A 17,467-nucleotide genomic window follows, 5' to 3' on the forward strand; every position below is an offset into this window, starting at 1 on the left:
GTAAAGAAATATACTACAGCGGAAAGCATGTTTCATTAGGCAATTTTTGCCGACCACCTTTCAACGTGGAAACGAATTTTATGCTGCTTTCTGTAGAAGCTACGACTGTACAGCACGACTGTGTTTGTGCCGGCCCACAAAACCCGACTCCACACCGTTTTTGGAGATCTTTGCTCGCTACAAGGACATGCTTGCGATACGGCAGCAGAAGAAAAATCCACCCGCTCGAATATCTCACTTTGTTTCTCGCTCTACATCGAATACGCTAATGGACAGGCCCGGTCGACCTTCAAAGTTCGTACTCTGATTAATGCACTTCCGCTTCTTCATCGGGTGATAACACGATCGCTGGTTACAGCCGATCGAACAGTTCCTTGAACTGGTCCGAAAATTAAACCACCAAAACCGAAATGGATTTTTGACATTGGGTAACCGGAACGTGGCAAAATATGGTGTGGCCAGTTGCCACTCGTTTCATCACAGATTCATGATAAACAATAATAAGTTGACTGCGTGCACGAGAATATGATTCAAATCGATTAGTTATTCCTGCTTCGTTACACAGTGCGCAATGTGATGGCCAGATGGTAAGTGTAGCCGTTGTGCCAGTGCACTGCAGATCGATTGTTTACAACTTTTCGTTGTTTATGTGCCACCCAAAAACGGTTCCGATGGTTTGCGTCGATATTCGGATTGTTGAAAGCAGGCGACCGACCGCACGTAAGGATGAGTATGAAAATACGCTAATTTGAGGTCACACCGACGAACAATAAATCTGTTATCTGATCGTTACGGTCAAAACGCGATCGTACAAGCATAATGAACTGTTTTGTGGGAGGGCAAAAGCAAAATGATTAACCGGGAATGATGGAAATCGTACGAAAGTAAGCCTTTTTCATAGCATAGCTCGATATGACAACCAGGAACATAGCTAGCGGAAGCACGGAGACGAGAATACGTTAAATGCCACCCATTGGAACCGGTATTTTGCAAACAAAAAACCGGGCTCTAGAACAAGCAACACGAAGCTTTTCCATACAAAGAACTTGCGCGATACGGCTAGCGATGAACCGGACTAATGCTAATGGCTAACCTGCCCACGGTGAAGGTTGATTTACCAAACGGGTATATGATCAAAGTTTTTAGATGATTTACACTGTTGTAGGATTATAGACACATCTAATATTAAGAACACACCTTCGCCTATCTCCTGCGTTGATAAGTACGGTAACTCACTTGCGGTTCTCACTCTATGTGAGTAATTCTGTATCCACAGAGCGACGATCGTCTCTCCGATCCATTGTTCGGTACACTTGCCGTCTACTAAACCACTAAAAAGAAATGTTGAGAGAGCAGTGACAGTATACAGCAACAACAAAACCTTGCTCCAAACGAGTATGAGAGCAAGCGTTCGGTGAGTTGCCGTGAGTGAAGCAAAAAAATAAAGCACATGCGATATAAAAGTGTGCTGCGCCGAATGCAACGGCTTCATTCGTTCGCGCAAAGTCGCTCCGCTGCGTAGTGCCAGTTTGGTAGTTTGGTGCGTATAGTTTAGTGTGCTGCTAGTCTCCAGTGATTTTCTCATTCTTTGTGTTCGATTTTTTTATGAAATATCCTCCATGTGGACTTTTGTCGATTGTGGCTCACTCTTCAGTAAAACAAAACAAGAAAAAAAACTCGTTCAATATTCGACCTTGTGAATTATCACATCGTACCGTCGTCGTCTACATGGTGAAGAAAGAAAAGAAAAGCACCGCACAGTGATACGAAACAGTCGCAAATACTTTACGACACTTTTTCAATCCATTTGGACAGTTTGTGAGTGTGTTAAGTGTTTGTGTGTATGCATGGTTTTAAGTGTATGGTTCGTGGTTTCCCCACATCGATCCTCGATCATTCTTTCGAGGGTTTACGCGTGAACAGAAAATCATCCAAAAATTGTGACTAAATCTTTCAACGAAACCTTCCAACACGTTCGCGATGTCTTGAGAAGCCCAATTTGGACAACCAGACCGTACGCATAGTGGCACCGAGTGAAAGAGAGAACGGGAAAAGCTCCTTTCCTTACTCAGCTGCTAACAAACCCACAAACTGGACACACACGCGCGTACTGGAGGGGATGGGAGTTGTGCAAATATCTCTAAGCTAAGCATGGCTTGCCTTGCAGCACCACGCGTCTTGTGGTTGTGCACCGAGGCTGTGGACGCTTGATCAGCATCGGACCACCAGCTGCACGGTTCAGCTCGAAAAACCGAAACCAGCCCGATATTTTTAAGCTCACTGAAACTGGGGAGTGCCATTTACGATCACAGCACGGTGAATTTCACCCGTCCCTACAGCATCGTCATCGACCGCCATTCGTTCGCAGTGCGTTATCCAACCGCACTGCGTGCCGAAACCGAACGAAAGAAACGCTCGATTCACTTCTCAACACTCTCTTATGTCGGCTAAAAACGGTTCGGGTACGCGCATCCCTACGCTACAAACTTCCAATACTTCCATCGAATAGATAATTTAACCTGAATTTGTTTTTTTTTCTGTCGTTCCATCCTGCACTGACACCATTTTCTGAGAGTGTGATCAGTTTCTCAAAGTGATTGAGGGTGTTTTCTAGTTTTGATTCAAAAGCCCCAATAGTAACACCATTCTTCCCCACGAATGTCCCCAGGGCCCAGGGTGTCGTCAGCTTGGTCGGAAAATCTTTTGCTCAAACACACGCACACACAGCGCGAGATGGAACGCAAAATTGAATAATAAACAGAGGCAGAGACAGAGATTCAGATTATATAATTCAATTACTACGTTACAAGCTTGCTTCTCAATTTCTGCACACAACCGGAGAAGACGCTGAACGCTAGCTCAGCTTCGCCCAGAAGCTACGGCCGGGCATCGGTTTGGGTAGGTTTACACCTACCACCAGCAAAAGGCCGAAGCCTCTACTAGTGCTTCATAAAAGAGTCATCCCTCTCCATTCATTTCGGGTGTAGATCGTTTTGTGCTTTTTGGTTTGTTTTTAGCTGCCCGCAAAACGACGGCTACATGGACTGCTCGTTTTGACAGCTCGAACAGCTCGCCAAATGCATCAACCCTGCTGCTAAGCCTAGGAGAGTGAGCCTGTGTTTGTTTCACCTTCTTTGAAATGCAGAAGCCGGTTTTTCCTGCTGCTTTGCCAACGATGGTAGCGAAATTGGCTTTAAAGAACTGGGTCAATCTGAAAGTCCGTTGAGAGTGACAGTGTAGGATAGCTTAAGGTAGGGAACCATCCAAGGAGGAATTAAGAGTTTCGATTGTCTTGAATGATCATGTGGAAAAAGTGCTTAAATGACGCCTAAACACTGTCAACAATCGCTCATTTTCTGTAGTGCTTGGTTATATTCAAGACAAGAAAAATTGAGGAAAAAGGAAAATAACCCGTTATTTGATAGTATTGCCGACTAATTTCACTATTAGGAAATTTCACTATTAGTTTTTTCAAGCATTGTTTAGTTATAACTAAGTGCATTGGATTAGTGGGGGGAAACCCAATCTGCGAACAATTTCCCTTCATATCAAGATCTCTCATCGCTCCTAATGTTTTCCGGCGGGAAAAGACTTCCAGTAATACTGATTTGATTAAACAGCCTCCACCCCAACACTACACAAATCATCTCCCACAATAACTATCGCCAATTATCACAGAAACCGGACGCCACGTTCTAGGCGTGCCTCGATAGCCAGAAAGCCGTAGAATAAATCAAGACCTATGTTTACGTAAGTGAACAGAAATACTTGACCATACTGCGAAAGGCAATGCAACCCGCTATCGTCGCCTGCCGTCTAATCAACAATAGCTTCCACCTAGTTACTTGATTCCCTTGCCCACCGACTTGTACCGGTCAGGTAATATTAGCACACTTACTGGAAGCCACAGAAGGTGACACCTTGAACTGATCAATTCGTCGACACATTAGCACGTATGCACACAGCGCGTCTGAGACGCCAATTTGGCCAATGAAGTCTCGGTTTCATAGCATTCCTTCCGCGGGAAGGGCAAAAGTCACATTAAGCAGCCCCCATTTTATAGAGCTTAATATCCCCGGTTAGCTCACTTAATCTTCTCTGGAGGTAAAAATGGTAGTACATAAAAAAACAAGACGTTCTAAGAATCGCACGTTCCTGTAATCGATCCTTGTCGGCGCAAAGGGATGTCATGATCGCATATGATCACCAGGTCGTGCTGGCGGACGAAACATCAAGGTCTTTCCGACGCAGTCTCGTACGCCCTCTAATGCGCCCTCTAGTGCTTACGCTCGATGATGTCAGGGATACTCGATCGATCAACGAGCTAATCATATGGTAGTCTTCCAGCCGGGAGGAATCGTACTCGAAATCGGGGGATTGCGACCGTCGATTGCGTCTTCCTGGTGTGCAAACACACCTGTGCTGTTTATTCGATGCTTCAACAACGATTCTTTTTCCTCTCGGTGCGCCACACATACAGGGAGTAGGAGTAACCGAATGCGTCAAAAGTGTTGAGGTTAAGTGCATACCGTTACTGACTGTTGGATCGCAGCTATAGCAAAGTGGACAACGACCGCACACCAAAGTCCACCCGCAAGGACGCTCCAGCAGCTTTCGCTCCAGACGCCCAGCTTTGTTTGCTTGCGGAGCGCAGCCCCGTCCCGTCCTGCCCGTGTGTCCCGACATCCTGCACGATGGCCGTTCGAGGTTTGCTAGTTTGGAGCTTGCTGGTGATCGCCACCACATCCGCCGCGGGAGTATACGAAAGACGTAAGTGTTTGCTCTGTAAGCTTTCCTTCCTATCCTGTTGTGGCAGATGTACGTACAATCCGGTGCGGTGGTATATTTTTCTGCACACAGCCTTCGGTCATCTATTTTTGGGGTGGCCTTTAGCCGGTTGTGATGCTCATGGATTGTTTGCTCTCCGATTTCCGTTCGGCGTGGTGGAGACGAATTTAAATTGTTAATTTCGGAACGCCTGTGCGCGTCAAGGTTAGTGTTTACTGAGTGTGGTTCCCTTTCTTGGTAAGGCTGAAGAGTGGAAGATGATTAAAGTAACCTCACGGGCTTCCGAAAAAAAATATGTTGCCTCCACATGTCTCCACGCGTCTTTTGAGTTCAAGGTGAGCCGCTCCAGCGTTTCCACTGGTCGTAACATTCCCATATCGCTACCCCCCAGGTCCTCATCTCCAAAAGGCGGGAGATGACCGTAAAACTGTGTCTCTTTTGTGCCGTTGATGCACCACCGTTGAAGAAATCTCTTTCTGGTGCGATTCAATAATGGGGACAGGAAAGTAACCTAGCCTAAACTGATAACAATGGCGAGCATTTCTACCCGCAACAAGCCAGATTATTGCGTGTTCGTCCGCGTTCAAGCGAAAGTGTTTTGTCCATTTTTTGGCCCGGTTGCCTTCCGTGCCTGACCCGATGCGGAACCGACCCGCGCGGGTTGTGCATTAATAGTTCTGCGTTTCGACTTCACCCGCGTGTTCATTTCCTTGATGCCAACCGGGGAAGGGAGTGTTATTGTTTTTTTTTCCTGCCAACATTAATTCATTCGAATTGAGTTGGGGCCTCTTTACAATGCCGTTGCTTGAAGGTGTTTTGCCACGTTGGCATTACACCGCCGCAGGCCATTTCTTTGCCGGTGTCATCATATCGGATTATGATGGACAACAGCAACAAAAACACCCCTTTTCGGTGTGGCTAACCAGCAAGCCACCCGTTTTCCAGTGCGATCGTTTTCGATTGGCACCGTGTGCGTGTTACATCAGATGGTGGTGCTCGCTCTTTCCGTTACGTTAGAAGCATTTTGTTAAATTGGCGCTCATCCGAACGCATAAAACCGCATCAAAACTTACCAAGCTAAATGCGGATGTGACACGTGTTGCTCATGTATTTCATCTAAATGCAATGTCGGTTAGCGAAATCGACGAAGAAGAAAAAAAAGATTCACCTGTATGACAAGATTCGTTTTTCTGGGGGATTTTTTTTTTGCGGTCTGCTAGTTATCTCACAACATAGGCACGGTGGTTCGGTTTTCGTTGAGGTTCGTCGTCGTCTGAGTTCGCGCAACTCTCTCGGCCCTGCAGATGATGGTGGTGACTTGAACGAGAGTAAAAGTGAGAAACCGGCAGAGATTCCCGCACCACGCACCATTCACTCGGCCAGACGGACACGGTTTCGCGCATTGGTCCGGCTCCGGCATGGTATGCGCATAATGGGGTTTCCCTTGCATGCACCCACCCTACCCGTGTGACCTATTTTCGACCCCAACCGGGGCACCCTGTCTGCGCTACTTAGGAGCGTTAAGAGCGACATTCACACCGGTTCCGATGGATTCCGGAGCCTAAGAAAGGGTTAGCGTTTATTGCAACCGTACCGTCACTTGTTCTTTCTCTTCGGCAACAGCTGATCGTTATTTATTTAATTTAAGTACGACGGTTTACGCTGTATTGTCGGCTGATCAATAGTGCTTACTTTTGTTTGCTGTTGCAAGAGATAAACGAACCTTTTCTAAAGCTAAATGGTATATAAAATCAGGAGCAGAGAAATCAATTTACAAATAAAAAAAATGTGTCATAAAACAAACAAACAAATAAAGACCGAAACTAAAACGTTACTGTGAATCTACGGAACACACACACACACTAAATAACGCCATCAAATAAAAAAGAAACAGTCCGCGTTGAAGATGGCCGCACTGTGCCACTTTCCAGCATGGTTACGTAAGCGCCGGGGGCCCAGCAAACCACACAGCTAAACCCGTTTCAAGTTCACGAAAGCGTCTTTTTTCCTTCACTTATTTTTTTACTCACACTCATTCACAGCCCCTTAGCGAGCGTGAAACAGTGTATTTGTTTGGTTTATCAATTCAGCGGAAAATACACTAACAGAGCTGTGACTGTATGTGAATTTATTTTTGTGAACTTGAACCATACTGGCAGTGGCGTTTGGGCGAATCCCTTTTTTGGTTTTCTTTAAGCTTCTAAGATTCCATCACTCCATCCCCGAAAAGTCCCTGAAAACGGGGCTGAGCGAGCTTTTTTATTTTATTCATCACCACCATGTCAATGTCGAACGTGCTCTTGTGCTGCTCGATATGAATGAATCACACTGGACGATGGAGCTATCTCTGGCACGGGGAGCAGGGTGCTCGAAAAACCGCCCCGTAGCTAATGATAAAAGACTGTGATGAAACGGACACAGCGCCTTCGATGCTGCGGACACCCAATCGACATCAATTTCTTGAGCGGGCCAAGGGAAAGGTGCTTCAAGAACCCGACCAAGAGCCGTTCAGCCTGTCAGCTGGAAGGAAGTTCGGGGTCCGTGGTCTTTTGAAAGGTTTCCAGCTTAGGTCGACCTGCATGAATCACCTGCCTTGGCAAACAACCCGAAACGGGCGGGTGCCAAGAGCTTGAGCCGGATGATGAAAGCGTTTTAACCTACTCCGGACAAACCTACTCACCGAACCCGCAGCGTATGCACCTTGGTTGGATGGATGGTGGTGACGGAAAAATGCCGACTTTTGCAAGTCACTTTCATGACTGCACACAGCGTGCAGCGAGAGTAGGGTGTATGCTTCTGTTCGTACGTGTGTGCCGGGCTGGTCAGGATGCTTTCGTTTCGGCTGTTCGTTGCAGTGAACGAATAAAAGGAGACATAAAAAAAATTGCTGATGATGTTGGAGGGCACAATAGGGTGGTATTGTTTGTCCACTCTGCACAAAAACACTTCACACGAATGGATCAAGATCGCGCATATGCTTGCGAGGCGCAATCTCAAGCGGTGACAGTGAGGGGAAAAGAATGCGCCTACTGGCGAAGCAAAACAAAACGGTGGACCTACACTGGACAGCATTGTTTTGAAAGCTGTCAACCGGTCAACCCGAAATGTACGACCCTGACTTAATTCGAAAGGCAGCGCAAACATCAGCCAAACATCAGTTGCGGTTCTGTTAAGCTGCAGAAAAATTGTTGGACACATGATGCTTTTTGATGCTCAAAAGCAATGGAATCTGCGATATAAATTACATTTTTGTGCAGCTCAGTAATGGCATATTAAAAGCTTTAATGTGCATAAATTCAAAAATCCCATATACTTCATATAAATTCAATTACTGTACTTTATATGTAAGATTGAATGCAATTTCCTCAGACAACTCTGGGTTGTGTGGTTAATAAGTGTGTCTGGCAGAAAGCAATCGATTTTTAATTGACAATCGTACACCGCAAACTGCCAACCTGGATTCAAGTCAAGCAAATGCAGATCATTTTGCATCTCATCGACAAACGGTTGATAATGAACTGTTAACATTAGCTACAAAGAGAAAAAGAACGTAAGTTGGATATCATTCCATTTTCACTGGCTTTGCCAGTGTTATATTATGCTACAATCCAAAGATTTATTTTGACAACCATTTGTAAATGGTTATTGGGTTACATTGTAACCACAGTATTTTAGGCTGCATTTAAGTAACAAACAACCCATACTATTTATCTTTGGTTAGTGATACAAGGTTCTAGGTCATCAGACCTAGAACCTTGTAGTTATTTTAGCATCTATCGTAAACGTCATATCAAATCATGTATTAATTTCTAATAAACAATCGTTCCGAATTGATCGTCCATAACAATCAAAGCCCCCATTAATGCATTTTTGTAATGCGTATAATAACATTTTAAATAATGAACCCAATGATGAAAAAGTGAATGAAACGATTCAGATATCAACAAACATTATACAAAAAGAATGTAAAACATGACAAAGCGAGCCCTCAAAGAGCAAAACACACGACAAAAAATCGCAAAATACACTTAGCAACCTAAATTCCACAACCTTGTAGTATTGAAAATGTGAAGAAATGCATTTATAAAAGAACAAAAAGCGGTTCAACAGCACAAAAAGCACATAATGTTTCTTTCAAAACCATACTCCTCTAATTCACATCAAACGGCAAAGGTGAAACGGTAATCGCGAAATATACCTCCCAGGAAACAGGCGCCCGTCTGTCAGCGCCGAACGTGTCATTGTTTCACGCACCGCACCGACCGAAGAATCGCACAACATGTCCTCAGGAAACGGTACACCAACCATGGCCCCAGTTACCACGGCCCCGATTCACGTTCGAATTCACATTCTACACGTGCAGAACCGTTCTACCAACCCGCCGCCGTTCGCCGCTTTTCGGGTTGGTTCGCTTGAAGCGCTGTCTGTCGTCGCGCGACCACGACTTATCCGCCCGACTAAACCGACTGAGATGGTTGGTGTCGAAATCGGTGTTTGTGTTTTTAATTGCAACCGTACGCATTGCGTTCACTGTTCTGGTGCACTCTCTTGGTTCGTCAAGAATGGTGTCTTTCTTCGGAGCGAGCGTATGGCGCGGCCCGGCCGCGGTACGGCCATCGAATTCGTACGGGGTTCGTCGCTTTGCTCTGCAAAAGTCTCCAACCGCCCGCCCGTGCGTGGCGCAATCGGAGGCAGGTTTAGCCAATCGCAGCAACGGGGAGGTACGAATCAGTGGTTCTGCCGTCTTCTTTCACGCAGGGCTCAGTGCAGGTTTTGTGCAGGTCCGAACCGCTTCAAGGGCCTGCCCGAAAAGTGTAGCGGTATGGATACGGGGCATGTGCAAATGGGGCGGCGGTCACAAGGCCAAACTCACACACACACAAACATGCACGCATGTCCCGTGGCGATAGCTATTTAGTAATCGTACGCACTGCAACACAGTCGGAATTGAGAATCGAAGCCAAACACTAGAACGTAGTACATGTGTAACGCTTGTACAAATTGTTCATCTTCTATCGAATGTTGCATTCCATTTGCTACCCTATTAGAGGACGTTTAGCTTCCCATTTAAGGGTGATTTATCCGTGAAAAAAAAAACCGGCCACAGAAACTGGTTTCCCGATTACACACCTTTACCAGCCAGATATTGCACCCGATCGCAGGTCCTTTCCAAGGAAATGCGATACACACAATGCTTCACACTTTCCGCAACGCGCCAATAACCTATCAGAAATACACATACTGCTTTGCATAATCCAGCCAGCGTACAGGGAGGTGGCTTAAACGAGCACCCACCACCTCCGGCATCATACCAGAACGTTTCAATTATCCTACTTTCCTACCGCTCAATTAGCTGGAACTGGTTTCCCTGGCATTCGAGATCTTTCTCTGCCCCCATCGGCAGAGGCTGGCGGCCATGCTAAGAACCAACTGGTTACTAATTATCGACAGCCAAACTTTTACTTCCTGGATCGGTCGGTCCCTATCTCCGCCATGGGGATTCAATTCACGATCAGTGGAAGCACTAGCCATATGCAAACGAACGGAACCTTGCAAAAGCGGGCCAAGGATCGTTTGGAAATGGGGACAGTTCAAGGTCTTGGTGTGGGTTACTGTCAAATTTCAAACCATACACTTCGGCACTTAGCAGCCGGCGTGCCGATCGTGGCTAAAAAGATGAGTGTTGAGAAAGTGTCGAAAAATCAACCAACCGTGTGATGTGGCGCTGAAGAGCCACAATCCCGGGCGGACGCCAGCAGTCCTGGCTGGTGCAATCGTTTTATTTATTTTCTTTTCGGAGGTCATTTTGCCACCACTTCGACGCACAATCACAAGAAGTGTGCGTAAGTGTATATTGAAATGTGCTGTAGAGTCTCTGTCTTTGCTGCTCTCCGCGCAAGCGTAAGCTTCCTATTTTGCCACATTTTTTAACGCTATATTCACGTTTCACCTTGCACCGATCGTTATCTTTCCAGTGCTACACCCTGTGGTCTGTTGATCGGAATCACAGTCGGCAATGGTGCTCCGCATAGAGCCGCCGTATGTTGCAATGCAATATGGCGTTAGTGTAGCGGCCACACAGTGTGACCGCACGTGGACATATTCACACACAGCTAATTCTTTGCTGCAGTTACGACCACCACCCATGAAACGTATTTTATGATCTGTTCGGTCCAGTCTGTAACGTCATGCCACAAAACACGGTCCATCATCCATCATAGGTTGCGATCGATGAAGTTGATCTTTCTTCATTTATCATCAGCCCACTGCACAAAAGCCTTGACCAATACTGAATTAGTACCGAAATAGGCTTCTCAGCATTTTACAATATATCTTCACCGGCGGCGAACGCTTTGCAAAACGGAAACCAGCAACAGCTCGGTAAACAAGTTGCAGCAGCAAAATCGCAAAACACGACCAAAATCATTCACACCCTCGAACGGATATGATGTACCACCGGATGTGTGGTACGAGTTAATCCGGCTAGCTTTATAATTACTTTACGCTCCAAAAAGCTGTTTATTGTTGCTCTATTAAGTGGGATTGGGTAAGGATTAATTCATTTGGATTTGCTTTCAAATTCATGCACATTTTGTCCGTCAATCTAAAGATGCAATAAAGTGACGAAATAAAGTTGACCACCAGAAAATATGTAATATATAATAATTGTGCTTCACTATTACAACAGTAAATCAAACAAAAATTCACATGAACTATAATTCTTTTTTTCCATTGTCTACTCTACCCTTTTGCACAGCCTCATACATTCTGCCCTGCCGACGAAACGATCCAGAGATCAACAAATGCATCCGGAACTCGCTGAACTTTGTCAAGCCGTACGTTTCCCGAGGACTGCCGGAGCTCAAGACACCGCCACTCGAACCGCTCCGCATTGAGGAGCTGGCGATGGAAAACAATGCCGGTGCTGTACGGATAAAGGCACTGTTCACGGACATTGTAGCGCAAGGTGCCGGCAACTACACGATCAAGGAGGTGCGCAGCGATCTGAAAAAGCTACGCATCGACATGAGCATCGCGATACCGCGCGTAGAGTCGCGCGGCAAGTACGAGGTGATCGGCAACGTACTGCTGCTACCAGTGCGATCGAACGGCGAGTTCTGGACGGAGTTCTGTAAGTGACCGACACATGCTTGCGGAGTTTTGCTAGCTTTAATTAACAATTTTGCCCATTCATGTTTGATGCTTTTTTGCAGCTGACATCAGCGCCATCGCCAAGATCTATGGTAAACCTGTCGAACGGGACGGAGAATCATTTATGGGCATCGATAAGATTAACGTCGACTTTACGATGAAGAACGCCCGGTTCAAGGTGAAGGACCATGTCAACACGCAAAACGTGCTGGGTAAGTGTGGGCTGAAAGGATTAACAGACCGGGGTGCTCTCTCGCTGATATCAGTTTTTTAACAACCTCGCACACTGTGTTTCCTTCATCAGGTGAAGCGATCAACCAGTTCCTCAACCAGAATGCTAACGAGCTAATCCAGGAGATGAGACCAGCGGCCTCCCAGAGCATCGGCAAGCTGTTCCGGAAGTTCCTGAACGATGCCTTTACCAACCTGCCGACACGGTTGTGGCTGCTGGACGACTAGAACCCGAACCACATCGTTCTACCATCGTAGCATTAGCATTCGTCTTTAAAGCATAGGTGATATACACAGTATAGTCTTAAGGATCCCGCGTCGCTGTGCCTAACGCCAATACAAATCGGAATTATCTGTCGTGTCCTACCGCTTGTGAGGGCTGCATCGACCGAGAGCTCTTTAGTTTGTACGAAACTGCCACTTTTTGCGCAATGAAGCAGACAAAAATTGCATCCACGCAACAGCACAACAAAGAGATCAAATCTCATTGCAACGTACAACTTTTTCCACTAATTCGATCTTTATTTGATCCTGCAAATCACCAACATTAAGGTTGTGCCAGTGGCCTAGTGTATAAGCGAAAGACGACACTGTACAAAAGTAAATTTTACCCAACACGGTTTGAACAGAGGACAAAAAATAAGGAGCAGTTGTTTGTTTGTAAAACGTAACTCATTAAGCAGAAAAAAAGGAAACACGAACAGAAAAGCGAACGCAATTTTTCCATAGATTTAAGGTGTAAATATTTCGTCGTGATGATGCAAAAGCGATTTTCAAAACACAAACCACAATTTAAAATAAAACGAAAGTAAAAATGAACACTCAGTGTTTTTAGGGGTTTTGTTTTGTTATTTTTAGCATTAAATATGATTGTTATTAATCCAGTTCTTGGAATATGCAACATAATGAATATTATCGGGCCGTGTTCTTCGAAGACAACTTTGCCTTAGACATTAGTGATTTGGATACTGTACCTTCTTCAACTTTTAATACACCAATTGACGAATTCTACCCCATGCTGCCGGTCATCAATAACACACCAATCGCTCGAACCATCAACCACTTAAAGTGTTCCTTCTCTGACGATCCCGATGTAACACCTGCCACAATTCTTAAGCGGTACTCACAGAAATTTTCCCAGCTTCCAGGAAGGCTTCCTAGTTGACAACTATTTTCAAAAAGTGCTGCAAAATATGAAGCCCATAACTATCACGGTATAGTGTTAGCTCGACATACTTGGACTGCTAAGATAAGATTGGTGAACGGGATAAGATCCTATTCTGTAAGGAGGACTCTTTTGGCTGCCACTTGGGTCCATTATCCAAACTGTGCAAGTGTTAAATTGCACAGTCTTGAGCGAGCTGAAAGGCACATCGAAAAAAGCAATAAAATTAAACTAATGGAAACTTTGGAAAAAGAAATAGCCTTTTAAGATATAGAATCAAACTCTGTAAGCTGCCTTCTGTTGCTACTCACATATCCCTTGTCGCCACAACACGCCCTCTCGCCATTCGGACGATCTACGCGCGTGCCCTACAAAAATGGGATCGACTCTGTGTCGCTACTGATTACTGGTTACGGTTCCTCTCGAATGCGTAATTGTCTGTGTCGATCGCACCACGGTTTGAACTGCTCCACATCTTGCACCCCGGTAAGGAGGACTAATTTTTCGCTCAAATTTATTGTTTCCGTTCCGTGTGCATCGCTCCGACGCCTTATCAGAGCGCACCACACTAGGCGACGACCACTTCTGGCGCCTTCGGTCGTCATTAGGGCACACTGCAGGGCGCCAAAGAAGCAAATCCATCGATACCCCCAAACCGTGCGCGAGCTGATCTATTTTCGAGCCAGCCTATCGAGACGAAAGTGACGAATGGCACCACCGGTTGACTCCCTGCCACCGATGTCGAACGGGGAGGGCCGTGTTTATTTTTAGCCGAAGCGCACTGTTGATCATGTGTCAGCATCCTACCAGCTATCGGTGGTCCGGTTCAACGTAACGGCCCGCCCGGCCAGCATAGGAAGGTCCGGTTCGTACCGGTTCGGCTGGTCGACGCACCAGATGGGACTGCGTGTGGAACGAGAACAGCCGGCCCTTGGATCTTTGGCGAGACAATCTAAGAAGGAAGAGGAACGCGTGCCAGCCCTTCGATCGTGGCCACCCTCGAACGGGCCCGATTGTTCTGGACAGTGACAAGGGCCGCCAGGGTCCCGCTTATCGCGTCACCCATTGCAATGAAACGATCAAGTGAACGATCATCTGGCGGGCGTTAGTGCTAGGCGTTGTTGTGTTGGGCAATGCGATGCAATAATTATGTGGCGGTAATGTTGGGTCCATGATGTGTGAAAGTTTTACATCAACACACAACTTTATAGCATTGTTTTCTGTTAAAGTAAATCGGTATTCAACACATTCAAAGGTGTGGCTAAAAATCGTACTTGTTCACATTTTTAATCGTCAATATATCGTATACCCGTTTCATGCTAATAACGTCCTAATATATAATGTGCCTATCAAATTCTAGTTCTACTAGCATAAACGCAAAACGTGCAGTAGCACACACGTACCAGGAAAACATAAACATCCCAGTAATGAAGGTCACCACTCCGATTAGTCTTGTATTTCAACCCGAAAATTACCCATCCCCAACTAGCTGGCACCACGCAAGGAACCGTGTACACTAATTTTTGCGCAATTTCGCGATCACTGACCGGCAACCAACTGCGTCCTCCCGATGGCCTTCCCGAATCTGCGGCTAACAAAAGCGATAATGTTAATTGCCCAATCGTACAGTGCGAGTAATTTATTAACAGTCAAATTGCTCTGCCCGTGTTCAGTTCAGCCGAGCAACGGGCATCTTCATCGTTGACGTCGTTTAAACTGCCAGCCCAACAATCTTATGCTTTTCGGCGTAGCTGATAAGGCTAAGGCAAACGAGATTTTAATGAAACGAGCTTCTTTTCCGGGTGGTCATCTACGAAATCATTCATGCATTTCACTTTCTAAGCGTGTGAAAATTGTCCTTACCATGATTGAGTTATCTTCCAGGCAAGGTGTTTTATAAACGGAAGAAAGGCCTATTACTTCGAACAAACTATCCACAGTACGGTACATCGCCGGTTCACGGATCATGTCTATCCCAATAGTTTTCCAATTGAACTGGTTACACGAGCAAACAACAAACATCAAATTAATCAAACGGGCACGGCATAAATCCAATAGGCAATCGTCTGCTCACTATCAACATTAACTTGCTCTAAAAATAAAAGAACGCCCATAATCATACGAACGTTTCACGTACAGCCGTACCATCCGTACGACAAATCGATGAAGTGAGGCAAAAAATAACTGTCCCGATGTATGCGACATTATGTCGACTCGTACTTTCAGACCCAGCAGCAGCAGCAGCAGCAGCAGCATCAGCAATTCCGGGCAGCAGCATTATCAGTGAGTTGGGCGCTACAATCAAACGTGCTTCATGAAATCCTTCGCCACCTTTGGCCTTGCGTAAGTTGGCTACCCAATCCACAAAGGCAGCAAGGCCTTCGACCGCTCATCAACTTCCTTGGGCATGTTTCTGCAAAAGATGCTAAACGTACCCCAAACGGAGAACTATTTGGAAAGGAGTGATTGAGAAGGCGAATTTTTGGAGTATTAATTTTTTACGTCAAAATGGTAAATGATGCCGAAAGAATGACAATCATTTTAGGATTGTTGCATCATCTTTCGCTTCTTGCCATCGTTCACCGTTGTTGCTAGTTGAGATAGGAAGTGGACGCGGTGGACGGTTGGACAGGAATGCCAAAAATGTCCTGTTTTTGTTTTGTTTAGCTATTGTTGCATGTTTGAGGAAGCCATCAACACATCGAACGTTTTAATTAGAAGAATATCTTTCATTGAAGTTCACTAATTCTCAAAGTCTGTTAGATCCTGTATGACCAATTAGATTTATACCACAGACCCGCGAGATAGTCCTTGTTCAATACCTGCCGTGTGAAAGACTGTTGTATTTACAATCATGTCGATGAACAGCATACTTCCATAGAAACTATAGTTACACCGGTCTTTACACGTTAGTTCAAATCCAATAAGGACCGTTCCCCCACTTTGGGGACTTGATATCCATCTATGCGGTATCAACTAGTGTAGTAATCGGTGGCCGGCGCGTCCTGGTAGGTCGTCAGGTCAAGAAGAAAATAAATTATTTTTTGCTTTCAAAACTTTTTAACTACGATAGAGCCTTTCCTCATGTATATGCCTCAATTATTCCAGTTTTTGCCAAGAAAAAACATGCTATTTCTCACGTTCTAATTCCCCCTTTTATTTTTTTTAATTTTTAGTCTTTCGCACAGTGAATCATGTTGAGCACAGATTTCAAAAAGAAGATTTGAAATGATAACAATGTAAGTGATAACAGGGAGTCTGATCAGAAAACATAGATTGAATCTGAAACATGGGCGAAACTCTGTAACGGTGATTTGCAGTAACGCGTTATTGGAATAGGTTGGAATAATTTATTATTTTATGTTTTTTTGCATCGTTTAGTGTTCTAGTATCTCTTACTTAGTATTGTAATATCTTATAATTGTATATAGTATAGTATTTATATTTATACAATATAAATACTTATCTTGTAATAAATATAAAATAAAAAAAAAGTTTATAATGTATGCCAATTTTTTTTCAAAACTCTATCTTCTGCTCCCTTGTGTTGCAAGTTTTTGAACCATTATTTCCCACCATTTCAATCCACAATCTCTCCCACAGTGCAGTGGGCACCCGTTGATAACGAGTACCACTCGCACACCGCTGCGATCTGATCGATCCGTAACGTTGTGTGTCCGCAAAACACACGATCATCTACAACCACTACTCGAATCTCAAACTGATACGCAGTAGCGCACATCTTCCCTGTGAACTGTACGATGCCAGCGCGATCAGTCCCTTCGTAGACGACGACCGAACATCCTCCCAGGCGGGCAACAACCGTGGTGCTTTCCGGTGAGCTCCCAGCACCAAGCGAAACAGTGTTCGCGCAGTGTCCTTCCATTTTTTTTTTTCGTTCCCCACATTTTCCGTGCCTTTTTCTCTAACCGATCCTGCCGAACAAGTGTTTCCGTGCAATAGTGAAGTTCATCCATCCAGCATGCTGTACTTAGTATAACCAGTGCATCAGTGGCAAGTAAAAGTCAGCACAGCCACTACCTTATACCTAGCTACGGCTATTGCCCATCGCTTGTCAGTGTACCGGAGTAAACGCGAAGCACGGTGTGGTTATCGTGCTGGGAGCACAGA

At 45.3% G+C, this 17,467-nt stretch overlaps 2 protein-coding genes across 4 annotated transcripts in view; both read left to right on the forward strand.

Annotated features, from left to right (window-relative positions):
- Positions 1–17,467, forward strand: part of LOC126557570 (RNA-binding protein Musashi homolog Rbp6) — a 236,002-nt gene that overhangs the window by 182,412 nt on the left and 36,123 nt on the right. For 2 of the 3 annotated variants that reach the window (XM_050213381.1, XM_050213383.1), the window contains one exon: positions 14,894–14,903. The exons of the other annotated variant lie outside the window; for it this stretch is intronic. The gene's annotated coding sequence lies outside the window, so the exon portion shown is untranslated. Of the gene's footprint in view, positions 1–14,893; positions 14,904–17,467 lie in introns of those variants that run through there. 3 annotated transcript variants of the gene reach the window in all.
- LOC126558867 (protein takeout-like) lies at positions 4,657–12,483 on the forward strand. Its single transcript, XM_050214945.1, has 4 exons — positions 4,657–4,770; positions 11,546–11,920; positions 12,003–12,152; positions 12,245–12,483. The coding sequence occupies exons 1-4, from the start codon at positions 4,695–4,697 to the stop codon at positions 12,397–12,399; spliced, it is 756 nt and encodes a 251-aa protein (XP_050070902.1). The 5' UTR covers positions 4,657–4,694; the 3' UTR covers positions 12,400–12,483.

This window comes from Anopheles maculipalpis, chromosome 2RL (assembly GCF_943734695.1).
Source record: "Anopheles maculipalpis chromosome 2RL, idAnoMacuDA_375_x, whole genome shotgun sequence".
Classification (NCBI taxonomy): Eukaryota; Metazoa; Arthropoda; class Insecta; order Diptera; family Culicidae; genus Anopheles; species Anopheles maculipalpis.